This window comes from Poecilia mexicana, unplaced genomic scaffold (assembly GCF_051168715.1).
Source record: "Poecilia mexicana isolate PSO_F unplaced genomic scaffold, ASM5116871v1 scaffold_22, whole genome shotgun sequence".
Taxonomy (NCBI): domain Eukaryota; kingdom Metazoa; phylum Chordata; class Actinopteri; order Cyprinodontiformes; family Poeciliidae; genus Poecilia; species Poecilia mexicana.
Window position 1 is genome coordinate 6,524,917 of NW_028263391.1, and position 14,679 is coordinate 6,539,595.

The 14,679-nt window shown below is 41.6% G+C and overlaps 1 protein-coding gene across 2 annotated transcripts in view; it reads left to right on the forward strand.

Annotated features, from left to right (window-relative positions):
* Window positions 1–9,108, forward strand: part of frmd6 (FERM domain containing 6) — a 31,677-nt gene extending 22,569 nt beyond the window's left edge. The window contains exons 10-14 of one of the 2 annotated variants that reach the window (XM_014969234.2): window positions 1,457–1,631; window positions 1,853–2,161; window positions 2,955–3,089; window positions 3,173–3,264; window positions 3,757–9,108. In XM_014969234.2, the coding sequence (XP_014824720.1) occupies window positions 1,457–1,631; window positions 1,853–2,161; window positions 2,955–3,089; window positions 3,173–3,264; window positions 3,757–4,047 (1,002 nt within the window). In that variant the 3' untranslated portion in view covers window positions 4,048–9,108. The remainder of the gene's footprint in view (window positions 1–1,456; window positions 1,632–1,852; window positions 2,162–2,954; window positions 3,090–3,172; window positions 3,265–3,756) is intronic. The other variant, XM_014969235.2, reaches the window with a different exon arrangement.
* The last annotated feature ends 5,571 nt before the right edge of the window (window positions 9,109–14,679 follow it).

Sequence of the window (14,679 nt, forward strand, 5' to 3'; positions counted from 1 at the left end):
TCTCTGCTCTGACTCAGCGCGTCGTTAAGCTGAGCCCAGCAGCCGCTTCGCTCTAAGTGAGCCAGAGAAGCTCTCAATATATCTGGATGTTTTTTTTGCCAGCTCTCCGTTTTTCCTCCATCCGGACACAGAAAAGAGCCTGAAAGGTATCTGGATTTTTTAAAATATAATTTAAATGTCTGGATCCATCACTTTATTTTGGGGTTTGCTGTGTTAGACGTCCTGTTTTCCCTCGTTTTTTTTTTTTTTCTTCTTCTTCTTTGGGGGTGGTTTTCCCACGCGGAGCGCCGTGACAGCGAGCCGTGGCGTGGCTCCGGTTGGGTGGCCTGAACCCGGACGGTTTCTCCTGCCCTTCTTCAGAATAGCAAAAGGCTTCCAGCTTTCACCCAACCCATAGGTTGCGTCATCCACCGGCGGGCGAGTCTGAGAGCGAGCGGGGCGCGGAGAGACGGACGGGGAGTTCAATAAACACCAGATGTTAGGAAGGATTTGGGGCTCTGGACTTGAGATTATCTTTGGTATAAAACACTCCAGGAAGGCGGGGCGTGTTTCAGACTGGCAGATTCTTTTTATTTTGCATCTTGCCTTAATTTGATCCTGATGTTTCACAAAGAGAGGCAGAAAAGGCTTATGATGCAGCTGGAATATCTAGGAAGATGTTATTTCAACCTTCATCATGTTTCCAAAAAAAACCTCTTAATGTCTATTTCTTTTAAACATGCCTGAATTTCAATTAGGTGTTTTCAAGATTTGGAAAGTGCTTGATATTCAAACTGCACCATTATGTAATAAAGAGCAATCTAATGTTTTATTAAATGCCTAAATTTGGAAAATATAATTTAGAGTTGGATCCAGATATTTTCACACAAACACACACTGCCTGAAGTTAAATCAGAATACACTTCTCTTAGAATTACCAAAATTATTTCAATTATTTCAATTTGCTAAATACCAGAAAACTTAGTGAGAACAGTTTTTAAAGATTTTTTTTATAACTTTCTTCATATTTTGTGTTTTAGCATTTAATTTGAGCAGGAAGGTGATTTACAATAAAACAGTTTGTTTGGATTGTTTCAACGTATTGAATATTTACTATTCCTAACAGCTCTGTGTAATTGAAATAAAAGATGGCTTATATTTTACACATTAAAAAAATCAAAATTGAAATAAACAAAGCTTAGCTCAGCCCTGCAGTCAGAACTTAGTTCAAATAAGAAGAAAAGTATTCAGGTGTGTGGAAGAAACAGACACACAAACATGTTTTTAGACTCATTTAAAGACAAAATCTGGGGGAGGAAAACAAACCGATTTCATTTTTCCTCTCTCTGGAAAATCATCAAAATTCTGCGTGAGAAAATAAAGCACAGGATCATGAACCAACTCCTGCTTGCTGTTAAACCCTGCAGCCTCTCTGGCACTTTTAAAATGTTTCATTTCCCCTCTTTTGCTCCCTCAGGGGAAAAAGTTTGAGATCCTCCCCGACGGTCTGCCCTCGGCCCGGAAGCTCATCTACTACACGGGCTGCCCGCTGCGCTCCCGCCACCTGCTGCAGCTGCTCAGCAACAGCCACCGGCTCTACATGAACCTGCAGCCCGTCCTCAAGCAGGTCCGTCGGCTGGAGGAAAACGAAGGTGAGTTCGGTGTTCGTTTACACACGCTGCTCCGCTGAAGTGTTCACGCCCCTTGAACCGCGCTGTGCGGTCCGGTCCATTAGGGTTTTTTTTTACTTAGCACTGCATCTTCTTACAGTGCTTCTTCAATTTTCTGCAAAAAAAAGAGAAAGAAATAATTTTAAGATTGTGAATTATCAACGTGCTAAATATTAACATTTCTCATGTCGTCGTGTCTCCAGAGAAGAAGCAGTACCGGGAGTCGTACATCAGCGACGCCCTGGAGCTGGACATGGAGCAGCTGGACAAGCGTTCCCGCGCCAGCGGCAGCAGCGCCGGCAGCGTGTCCCACCACAAGCGCCTCTCCCGCCACTCCACCACCAGCCACGGCAGCTCGCACACGTCCGGCATCGAGACGGACAGCTTCCGGGCCCCGGGTCAGGCCCCTCACCGGCCCCTGCGCACCTGCAGCTCATCCACCACCAGCCATGGCAGCTCCCACACCTCCGGCATCGAGAGCAGCGGCAAAGAGCGCATCCTGGACGACGACGGTAAGAGCGGATGATTTGTGTCCCCGTTTGTTCTGTATTTGTCTGACGTGTTTGTAGTTTAGCTCACAGAGACGAGCGGTGAAATGTGTTTGTTTCACAGGGTTTGACTTTAAGGTCCAGCGCTTTTTAAACTTTGTGTCCTTCCTTCTGGAAACATGATCGTGCTCAGCTATGCAGACGACACTCAGGTTTATGCTGAGTGCCCTGATGATAGATCTGACCTTGATGACCTTGACAACTTTCTACTGGGGAAAAAACAGGTCTTAATTGCTCCTTCAGCCAAGAAATTTTGGGATTTAGGGAATAATTTTAATGAAATTATTTTAACTTTATATTCGTTTTATTCATAATTCTGTATTTTTTCCATTCACTTTTGCACCATTATCAAAATTTGGGTTGACGTCAATATTATATTCAGCCAATAAACAAATTACATCAAGATGGAGATAAATATCGGTTGTTAATATCGTATCGGAACGATACCGATATGTTGAAAAACTTCCTGTTTTTAATATATTTATTAATTTATTAAATAATTTATCCATTTTTTTACTTTAGCTCATGTTTCTTTTATTAACACAGTATGCTTATAATTTAGCTACTTTATTTATAAACATGGGTTTTCATTCCTCTTTACTTCCTTGTAGATAAGAAGAAAGTAAAGGTTTGTGTCTGTATCGTATAAAAGCTGCTCTACAGCTGAGAGTTTGATGTATCTGTGAGGGGATTCCAGGGGCTTGAACCAGTTTGAAGTTTTGTATTTGCTTTACTCTGATATTGTTTTTGTCCCCAGCAGAGATTGAGATGCTGGTTGACGACCCCAAAGACTACGAGGAGCTTCACGAGATGGCTCTGGACCAGGAGCTGTGCATCCACATCACCGAGGACATGCTGACGATGTCACCAGACCAGACCAACGGATATTCAGGTACAGACGTCCAGGGGCGCGACACGCAGCGTCCACGTTTCTGCGATTTGCTCTAAAACGTTTGTGTTTTGGCTTCTTTTCAGGCCTGATAGTAAAAGACATCAGCTCCTCCACTTCCAGCTCCTCGGAGACCGTCGTCAAGATGAGAGGACAGAGCATCGAGTCGCTGCCTCAGGTAACCCCCGACTCATTTCGTCAACACGCAGCAACGCCACTGAGACAAAGCAACCGCAGGGTGGAATACGACGACAAACCTCCAAAGTGTTTTGAAGTTATTTTCAGCCCAGTTATACGGTCCAGCCTAATTTGACACAGTCGGTTCCACCCTTCCAGAGGTAAACGTTCAGCCAGTGTGGCTCTTTTTTCTCCCCCTCCCTTTGAAAACCGCATAATTTAGCACAAACATGCAACAGCACCACAAGGATGATTTAGTCTGAAGATCTGACTGATCTGACAGCAGGGGCAGATGTTTTTCAACTAGTTCAGATTGTTTGGCTCAGCGCAGCGCGAAAAAGAACCACTGAAAATGCAACAAACGTTGCTATTTTTCCAAGCTGTAAGCTACAGGCACCCCAAAACAGGTTTCGACCCCATTTGGTCACCAAGGAAACCGAACAGCAGCGCTTAGTAAAAGTAACGGCCACATTGTTCCTTTTCACATTCACAGACGACTACGAGCCGGAAGCCTCAGTCCTCCACGGACCGCCACAGCCAATCGCTGGACGACATCCGGCTCTACCAGAAGGACTGCCAGCAGTGGGCGGAGCTCTGCCAGGACACCGCCCACAGCTACACGTTCGGCTGCGCCCAGGAGCTGAACGACGGCGAGGGACACCAGGGCCTGTCGGAGCAGCGCGCCGGCACGCTCGGCGAGCCGCAGCCTTTCTCCATCAAGCGGACGAACAAGTACTTCTCCCTGGACCTGACCAACGACGAGGTGCCCGAGTTCGTGGTGTGACGGCGGCGGATGAGGGCGGTGCATCTGCTAACGGTTAGCAAACCGGCGACGAGAAAGCTCGTATACTTCCTGAGACTGACGTGCAGGCGAGGAGGATTCTGGATGAAGAGAGACAGAACAAACAGGTGGACGGAGTTTGTTTTTTGCTCAAAGGTAACAAAAGGGATCCTTCTTTCTTTATGTTTTTGTTTCAGCCGCATTTTGAAGCCATGCAAAGACTGGAGGTAAAGAAAAAAGACAAGCAGGACTGTTTGTAAATAAATAGATGGACGTCTTCTGGGCTACAAGCCAAAAACAAAAAGTGGAATTAAATTAGAACGCCTGATCTACGTCCACCGTTCCTCCGCCGTGACGAACCAGAGCTACGATCATCTTCTTCTTCTTCATGTAAACTGATGTGAACACACCACCGCCGTGCCTTGGCAACACTATGCAGGTGTCGAACGCTCGCCTTGACAATCACAGCCCTCTCCCGACGTTCAAGCCATGAAGATCAAAGGTTCTGCAATCTCTTAAACCTCTCATGCACATTTAAGTCAGCGAATCGAGCTCGCTCTGCAGCTTTTTTAAACGGCTTCACGACGTTTCTCTATTCGTCCTGTAAAATTTAGCCGAAGTTTCCAGGCAGGGGTGAGCCTGAGAGAGCGCCTACATGTCCAAGCATGCAGTCGAGTTTTGTGGCCAAAATACAATTCTGTGTGATGTGGAGTCAGAAGTGGAGCTGTCAGCCAAAACAACCCATGCATGTTGATGCTTTATGTCTTTTTTTTACACTTCTAGCCGTCTATCAGTGCTGATTTTTATCTTTTGTTTTTCTTTTTGTTTTTTAACTGGAATCTGTTGCGTTGTTTTTATTTCACATCCTCTTCCAACCAAAAAAAAAAAAAAAACATTTTTTAGATGTATTTTTATATATAAAAAAAATATAGTGTATGTTTAGATAATATTCTGCTGTCATTCAGTATTACGAACAAATCTCGGTGGCAGTGTTAAGGATGCGGAGCTACTAACCAGACTAACTGGTTTCATCTGGTTTTGTCATTTCAATCTCCCAGTAAGAGTCCAGACGGCCTGAGGACATGGCGATACAGGCGGTCAGGTGTGTTGTTGATACATGTTGATACACTGCAGACGGCGTGGGTAAACATGGCGCTCTGTTACGGATTAGAAGAATAAATGCAACAATGTGGCAGGTTAGGCTTTGGTTTAATAGTTTCTTAGTTTTAAATGCGACAGAACGCAATTTGAGTCTTGAAAAGTTACACGAAAAAAGGGATTTATTCGAAATAGAAGACCGAACAATCAACACTGAGTTGTGTTATTATATAAGGCAACATTTCTGAGATGCAATACTTGAGCAAGATGAACAAAACCACAGTCATTAGCAGGCATGGGTTGGTGAGAGGTTTGCACGATTAGAAACCAAGGTTTAACTTTGCTTTGCACTTATATATTAAACATGAGCATCTTATATTGGAACAGAAAAGCAACATTTATGCCAAAATATGTAGAGATTTTTGCAGTTTTAACTGTTATTTGCAACGTGCTTTTAATGCTGTTTTGATGAGCAGACATAAAGGGAAGTGAGATCTTATCGGCAGTTAGTATCTTACCTTGGCATCTTCATTTCATACAAGTCTGGATCATGCTAACTGCTATCCGCAAGGACACCTAAGCCCAAAGCGGATTTCTATACAGTCTTTATAAAACTCTAAAAATGTTTATGCAAACTTTATTTTACGAGCCTTTAAGTCGCTGCCATGTTTACATCAGTTGGTCATTTACTCAGGAAGTTGAGGTTGGAGACGGTGCGTCACCAGTAATATTCCTGTGTGAAACGTAAACGGACAGTGAAACATGTAAAGCAACTTCCGGTCAGAGTAACTAAGTGACATTATTTTATTAATATTTAAACCACTTTACTTTTTATCACTCAGACTATGAGCACTTTATGTTCTGCTCTTTGTACATGTTTCACAGAGGAAGATTATTATTGACGCACTGCTTCCCAGCCTCCTGTGTTTCCTGTGTAAATAATAATCTGCTTCTTTTGTTAACAAGCAGCCACTACAACCTGAGAATGGTTCCAATCTTCATAATCACTGTTGGTCTTTTTTGTACTGGAGTTACTTCAAGCCAATAGAAGTTAGCTTTAGCTTAGCACCTTGAACTAGCAGTTAGCTTCAGCCTCCTGGACCAACAGATCTGGATTTATCACAACCCTGAGATCCATTAGTTTCAGAAGTCAGAGTGGAGAGGGACTTCACATCGAAGTTTAGTTAGTTTTAGTCACAAGTTCCAAAACAGCGAGATTTGTGGGTTTTTTAGTGCTAACTTTTCTTAACAACACACACCGATAACTATGAATTTTTCTCTTTTTTTTTTTATTTAATATGCTCACAAATTGTGGTTTCACAACACTGAATGCCACTGTTAATATAATATATTACAGGAGACTGGTTTTCAATTTATAACTTTCAGTATGGTCTATATATGTGACGGCCATATTGGATGCTAAATTGGTGGCTTATCAAACAGGAAAGGGAGGATTCTCACTTCCTGTTCTGTAGAAAAGATTTAAACCACTTCTAACCCTTAGACAGAACTTCACTTTAAAAAAAAATTGAACTGTTCCTTAAGCAAATATACAGAACAACGCTCACTGAAACTTTACGTTGGACAAAATATTGGTCGTTTTTTGTCTGCCGTAGTTTTATAACAGTGTTATAAGCTGAAGATTGTGGTTTGGATATTTATTTCCAGCTGTTAATTTTAACTTTCTTGGAAGTAAGGGACACATGTTGCAGCTTTCATTAAGCCAGTTGACCAACAATGCACAGCAATAGGTGGGAAGGGGCAGCATTCTGTTAATTGTGTACTTCAAACAGCCAATTCTACCTGGCATTGCAATAAAACCATTGTAACAACGCAATAGAAACATTTGTAGCTTTGGAACTGTTCCTTTTTAAAACTTCCACCTGACCCATGCCTTGACCATGCTAACCTTTGAACCCTAGCACTGACAGCAGGAAACACTTAGCCAGCCACTAACGTCTTCCTGTCAGCTCTTTGCTGCTCCCTGTGGCTGTTTTCAAAACTTGCAATTTTCGGTCACGAGCCTGTTTCCTGTTTTTTACACTGACGTCGTCAACAAAAACTTTTGGCAACATTAGAAGAGTTATTTAAAGTTTTCCAGAGAGGAGCTGAAGCTGTCACAGGCTCTGCCCACTAATCCCACGTTAGCATAAAAATGTGCTCAGGAACTGACAGGACCAAGTGCGTTCATAAGGCTTCACTCATGTTTTATCTTTAATGGTTTCATCGGTTCACTTGTCTTAACTCCAAAACCTTTTATATTCTAAATACAACTTAGTAAATGTGCTCATTTTGTCAGGTTGGATGTTCTGGTTATTTTTAGCCTGTATGTTAAGATATGCTAACAAACACATTTAGCTCAGTCTGAAGTGCTCTAAAACTTCTGGTGTGTGTCGTGAACTTATTTCTTAAATGATAACTTACACATATATCACAACTTTATTATTGTTAAGATTCTGTTTTGGTTGGCTGATGTTTAAGATCCACATGGTTGCCTTAAGTGTCAGCAATAAATCCTCACATTTGCCAAACTTAATTACTAATATAGTATCCACCATATTCCTGGGAGAAGGTGCTGTGGAAAGTTTATGGGTCTTACTTCCGGCGCCCACCGGAAGTGGCAGTGGTTCACTGTAATTTGTAGGGTTTTTTGCTAATCTTTATTCCTAGTAGACGTTATATCTCTCTTTTTGGTTATTGTACCATATTAAGTAAAAATTGATTAAGGACATGGCGTCTGCTATCAGACAGCTGCTCAGTACAGAGGAGCGCAATTATGACTTTAACCACGAACACAAGCGTGGAGGTGACCACTGCCGCTGTGCGCTCCAGACCGTAATATGGAGAAGTTCCCCACTGGGCTGGAACCGGACCACACATGAACCAGTTAGAGTCTTCCCAGTGGAAAACCGCCTTTAGATGCCCCCGTGGAGTTCCGGTAGCCGTTGCGCTGGTCGTGACTGTACTCTAATAATCAGACCAAATTTAATTTGTGGCTACTTTTGAACGTGCTCCAAAAACAAAAGTAACGGTCTATACCTACCGACAGATGAGGAAACAAAAAGAATGTGGCTTAAAAATACATATAAACTTGAATAAAGAACCCAAAATGCTTTGTCTGTGCTCGTTTCATTTTGTGGACTAAAAGCAAACGGAATAAAACCCGCATCTGCATCCGGAGCAATGAGTCAGCGAAGTAGCTACATATGCTAAGTGCTTATTTGCGGCCACTTCTTCAAGTCACCATCCCACTCCTCATTAGCTGCAGGTAGCGGCAACAACAATATTGCCAAGTTTAAGCTGTGACAGCTGGTGTTCCCACATATTTTACAGCTTTAAACCTCTGACGAAAGCCGGTTAGCGAGTTGCTAACATGTAAACAAATGGCGGTTCCGGTTTGCGGCGGAAGTCGCGCCCATAATTAACGCAAACTTGTCAGGGCTAGGAATAAGGTGGATAGTCTCGCTTCTCTCTGCAGCTTTACCAGGTCTGTTTTAAGTATTACAACCTCTAGAATAAAATACTTTCTTTAAATTGATGTTGCTATGAAATTTAAATGAATTTCTCTGTTTCTTCCTGTGGTTTTACAACGGCTGTTCATTAATCGAAGGTGTCAAAGTCATTTTTTTGATCAGCAGCAGCAAGAATTTTTTTTTTTTTTAACTCAAATGTTTAGGTACACAGCCATGCAGGCATAACCCTGCCATTGAGAGGTTTCGTCATGTCGTTGTGATTTGCTTCTCCGGCTTTAGTAAATGGTCCTACTTACACTTTGTAAGAGTCTGTGTGTCCCATAATCCTTTCTGTGAAAGGATCTTCCTGCAGGAAAAGAAGAGTTTTCTTGTTTTTGTTTTTTTGTTTTTTGTCACCCTACTGTTAAAAGAAATAATTTGTAATAATGGATCTGATCTGTGCCTTTTCGGTACTAATGTTCCTCACATCAAATAAACAGGTACATGTATCTTACTATTGAGCTGCTGTCTGTTATTTAACTAACGGCGTGCAGATTTCCCAGTGTGTTCAGAGTATAATTCAATGGCTAATTTATTTTAGTCATTAAACTGGAAAAAGTGAAACTTATTTTATAATTCACCTCTAAAGCGATATATTTGAATATTGCTGAACAACAATAAGAATGATTTTTGACAGAAATCTTATAATTATTACCTACATAGTCAATGATTTCCCAGCAGATTATCACTGACTCCCCTCTACACCAGGTGGATACTTCATAAAGGGTCAATGCTTTTCATAAAGTGATATGTCCACGCATAAAAATAGAAAGTTAAGTGAAAGAAAAAATGTGCATAACTGGACAACTTTTGCATTTCTGGAGATAAACTACTCTTGAACCAACAACAAAGTCATAGATGCCCTACCTGGGCTATGGGGGGAAAAAAAGACATGACTGTTGATTTGTCTTTCTGATTAAACCAAAATTTGCTTGTAATTTGGTAATTAGTGTTCCAGAAAGCAAAAGAAAGGTTGAGAGAGCGCATACATGTTACTTAATGTCACTTTTAAACCAACCTGGCTTTTTTAACAGCTCATTAGAGCCACAGACAGGTCATCTCCATGATGCAAAAAACTAACACAAAGGAACCCCAAACATTGATATTAATGATCCTGTACAGTAAATTGACTTGCAGTTAGTAAAATACTAGTAGAATATGAAATATTCAAATTTGATTAAAAGCAGAATTGGGACATCACTATTTGTGAGCCAGAATCATCATAATTAACAGCAATAAATACTTGGAATATGTGTGTAATAAATATATAATTAACTTTCAGAGAAAAAAAAGAAAGGAAGAAGTAAAGAAAAAAATGTCTAACATTTTTTTAGCTTCTGCTGCCCTCTGCTGGAACACATCCGTCAGCAACATCTAAATTTGACCTGAAGGTGGCAGTAGTGTACCACACTACAGACTGGTTTCGGCGTCGCCTCTACTTTTGCTCAGCTCTCTACAAATATTGGTGATGTACGGAGAGAGCACATCTGAAATATTGGTATGTTGTTTTTGTTTGAATAGTTATAATGTTACATAAATTGTGCTATATTTGTGTTCAAGCTATTTAGCAGAGTTTTCTTCTTTTGAAGAATGCAGAGAGCAGCATTCTTTTGCATGCTGCTCTCTGTATTTTGTTGATTTCAATGTAATGGTGGAAGGCCTCTTTGCCATCACCCTAATCGTTTGCTCCACAGACTCTTTCAGTCTTTCAGCCACTACAAAATGTAAATATGTCTTCAAGCCTGTAGATGTAGCTGTAAATGTCCCTTAACAAAAGAGAGAGAGAGAGACAGAGAGACAGAGAAAGCGATTTGTTTCATAATGGCCAAATAATCAGTGGATTTAGGTCTGGACTTTGACTGAACCGTTGTAACACATCATTGACATTTTAAGCTAAACCATCAAATGGTTTAATTCTCATCAGCATTTCTGTCGCTGTTGAAGCAACTCCCACAGCATTATGTTGCCATGACCATGTTTCACAATGGGATCCTACATGGTTTGTGACAAACTGTAAACAGGATTCTCCTTCTTTTAGAAACAGTCTCTGCTTTCTAATGATGCGTTCACACTAAAATAATTTCGCCCCTCAATAACCTGTCTGATGTTTCAAGTTCGACGCTTGTGCACCTTGAATGCAGAAGCTTGACATTTTGCTCTACACGTAACGTTTTGTGCGTTTGGCTTACGTTCACAGTCTACGTGGAGGCGCATCAAGGTCGGATCAGATGCGTCAGCTACAGCCGTTGTTTTCCGTTGGACGGATCAAATGCTCAAAATGCTCCAAAAGGTTCAAATCACATTGCGCTAGACGCTCAAAACGCACCACAACTTCTCTGGACGCACCTCCACATAGACCTTCAACGTAAACCTGACGCTCAAAACGCATTTGGTGTTTATACCATTATAGTCGCAACAGATCAAATAGGACTGAATACAAGCACGCCACACTTTTCAGATTTTTATCTGCAAAAGATAGTGAAAGCCACATGTCGTGCTCTGTTCACAGAACAATTTTGTGCTGCTACTTTCACAATAAAGAGAAGCAGTTCTCGATTGGTAAAGTAAAACTTAGATGTGACAAAAAATAAAACACGTTACAGTTTGTTGTGGTGTGCTATGTAGAAATAGTGGAATAAGCAGGCATCACACGTAGCTCAGCTTCAGTACTCTCTTTACTTTCTTCCTTCTTCTTCTTTCCGCATATCTTATCTTGTACATAGTCAGAGCTCCCCCTGCTGTCCTTTACATGCAATAACAAGACATAACATTTTCCCTTTTCCTGAAGCAATTACTTACATTTGCACTGTATAACTGACAGCAGGAAACTAAGTTTGTAAAATTACCATTTCAGCAAGCCAACAGTAATTTGAAAAGTTTACGAACCATATTAGCTCAAGTAGCAACAGTACATTAAATGAATATCAGCATTAGAATAAAATTACCAGTTTCACTGTTAACCATAAGCATTACAGGATGAACATTTAAACCTATTTATTTTTACTGTATTTTACTTTAGCAGAACAGTAGTAATCTTTACTTGTCTTACCGAACACTAATACCATTCTGAACAGGAGTGGTTACATTAATTTTCACTTTATCTTACAAAACCTGTCAACCATCTTGGTGTATTTCTAGATCTCTGACTTCTTCTAGGTACAGCAGCAGGTTCATTAGTGTTTCCTGGCAGTGCAAAGGTATCAAATACAGTATCACTGATTTGTTCTGAACCAGTTAAGGTTTGTTTTGGGAAGTGTGCAAGTTTTGAAGCATTCCACTTGCGTCCGTCACTTAGTAAGAAAGTGTTTTGTCCAACTTTCTTTATGACAGTCCGTGGTTCTGTAAATCTTGAAGATCCTTTGGAAACGTGCTCAGGTCTGCGAACACGAACAGTGTCACCCACTTTGACTGTTGGTACTTTAGCTCTCATTTTCTTGTCTGCGTATTCCTTCATTTTATTTTGCTTTTGTTTCACCCTCTGTTGTATTTGGGCATGTGTTTTGCTTTTCAGTTCTACTGGGAGTATGTTTAACTTGGTGCGCATCTTTCTGTTTCTCAGTAGCTCAAATGGGGTTACTCCCGTGGTTGCATGAGGAGTAGCTCGGTAGTTGTGCAGGAATTCTGTTACAGCTTCCTTCCATGAGCTGTGACTTCTTTCAGATGTTTGTATGCACTCCTTAAGTACTCTGTTGAATCTTTCCACAGCACCATTTGCTTTAGGGTAGTATACACTAGACCTTAAGTGCTGTATCTCTCTCTCTCTCAGAAAAGTACTAAATGCATGAGAAGTAAACTGACAACCATTATCTGAGACAAGATACATTGGATTACCTTCCCTACTGAACACAGTGGCTAAAAAACGAATGATAACATCTGTAGTGACAGTAGAACTGAATGCAACCTCAGGCCATTTGCTGTAGTAATCTGTAAGTACAATAGCATAACGGCAGTCCCATGTAGCATTTTCAAATGGACCTGTAATGTCTATTGCAACTTTTTCCCATGGCTTACTAGGAAATTCAACTGGAGTGAGTGGAGCAGGAGCAGTTATGGCTACCTTATCACTGAACTGGCAGTTAACACAGGAAGCAATGACAGAATGTACAAATTTGTCCAATTGTGGCCACCAGAAAAGTTCACGCAGTCTTTGCTTGGTACGGACAATGCCTTGATGTCCTTCATGTGCCAAGTCAACAAGTCTGGCACGCAGTGAAGCAGGGACAACTAGTCGATCTGTCAATCTCAATATCAGTGAACCATGAACTGATAACTCATGTCGTATCTGAAAGTATGGAGTAAGGTTCTCTGGAAGACCTTTTTTTGGATTTAGGCCAACCTTTGTCAATCTGGTTGCGCAGTAGTGAAAGTTCTGGACAGATTTCGCTGGCAGAAGTGAACTCTGGAAGGGAAATGGCACACAGTGACTCCTTAAAAACAGCAGCAATCATGTCAGGTTCCTCTGTTGCCTCATTTTCAGCAGTTAGTGGTAGTCGAGACAGGCAGTCAGCAGTGACGTTTTGATTTCCTGGGCGATAAGTGACGTCGTATGTAAAGCAGAGCAGTCGAGCGGACCATCTGGCAATCCTTAGTCCAGCACGGCCAGAACCTTTAGAGGTGAGTAAAGTCGTAAGTGCTTGGTGATCTGTACGAAGAACAAAGCGACGACCCCAGAGGTAGGTTCTCCACCTTTCCACAGCCCAAACGCAGGCAAGAGCTTCACGTTCGACCGTGGAGTACTTGCGCTCAGCAGAAGAAAGAGTTCTTGATGCAAAAGCGACAACTCTCTCACTTTCATCTGAATGCAGTTGAGTTAACACTGCGCCCAGTCCATAGTCTGAAGCATCAGTTGTAACATAGGTTGGTAACTCAGGGTCATACAGAGCTAAGGCAGGACTATTGACTATCAGGTCTTTAAGTGAAGTGAAGCTAGACTGTGCTTCTGTCGTCCACTTGAAGCTTAAATCTGTGGAGTCTCTGAGCACTGCACGTAATGGCTCAATGACAGTCGCAAAATCTGGAATGAACTTACTGTACCATGATGCAAGACCAAGGAAAGATCTCAGAGAAGACGTGTCGTGTGGAGCTGGAGCATGAATCACAGCAGTGACTCTATCCTGATCTGGTTGAAGACCGTCTTTTGAAATGGTGTGACCCAGGTAGTTTAGTGAAGGTTGATTGAATTTACATTTGTGCATGTTCAGTTTGAGTCCAGCATCAGTCAAGGCTTGAAGAACTCTCCGTAAATTTTCATCATGTTCTTTTTGTGTAGAGCCATAGCAGATGATGTCATCCAGGTACGCTTGTACACCTGGCAAACCTGCAAGGATGATTGACATCATTTTCTGAAATGCTGATGGGGCAGAAGCTAAGCCAAAAGGAACTCTGCAGAAACGAAAAAGTCCATCATGGGTGATAAATGCTGTAATATCACGACTTTCAGGATGCAGAGGCATTTGGTGGTAGGCAGAAGCTAAATCAATCGTGGAAAAAACAGTAGCCCCTCGTAGATTTGAGAACAGTTCATCCATGTGTGGTAATGGATGGCAATCAGCAACAATTACTTTATTTGGCTCCCTTAAATCAACACACATGCGTGGCTTTCCTCCATCTCTTCTTTGTGTCACGACTATGGGAGAAACCCAAGGAGAAGCATCAATACGTTCAATGACGCCCTTATCCTGGAGATCTTTGAGCTCCTCTGAAACAGCTTGTCTTACTGAAAATGGAAGTCTCCTGAGTTTTTGTTGCACTGGAACAGCATTAGGCAGTATATGTACTTTGTGTATGAAGTTTTTAGCATAGCCAACTTCCTGAACTGACATGTCTGGAGAATGATCTGATACAGTCTCTGGCACAGCAGGTTCAACCGTAGGGGTAGGAGAAGTACTAGTAGTAATAACCTTTCGTCCTTCAAGTTTCATTTGTAAAGCCTGAAACAAATCTAAGCCAAGAAGAGCAGCACCTGACTCAACAACAACAAGAGTACCTGCAGTAGAATGACTATCATGAGAAATAGTAGCTTTTA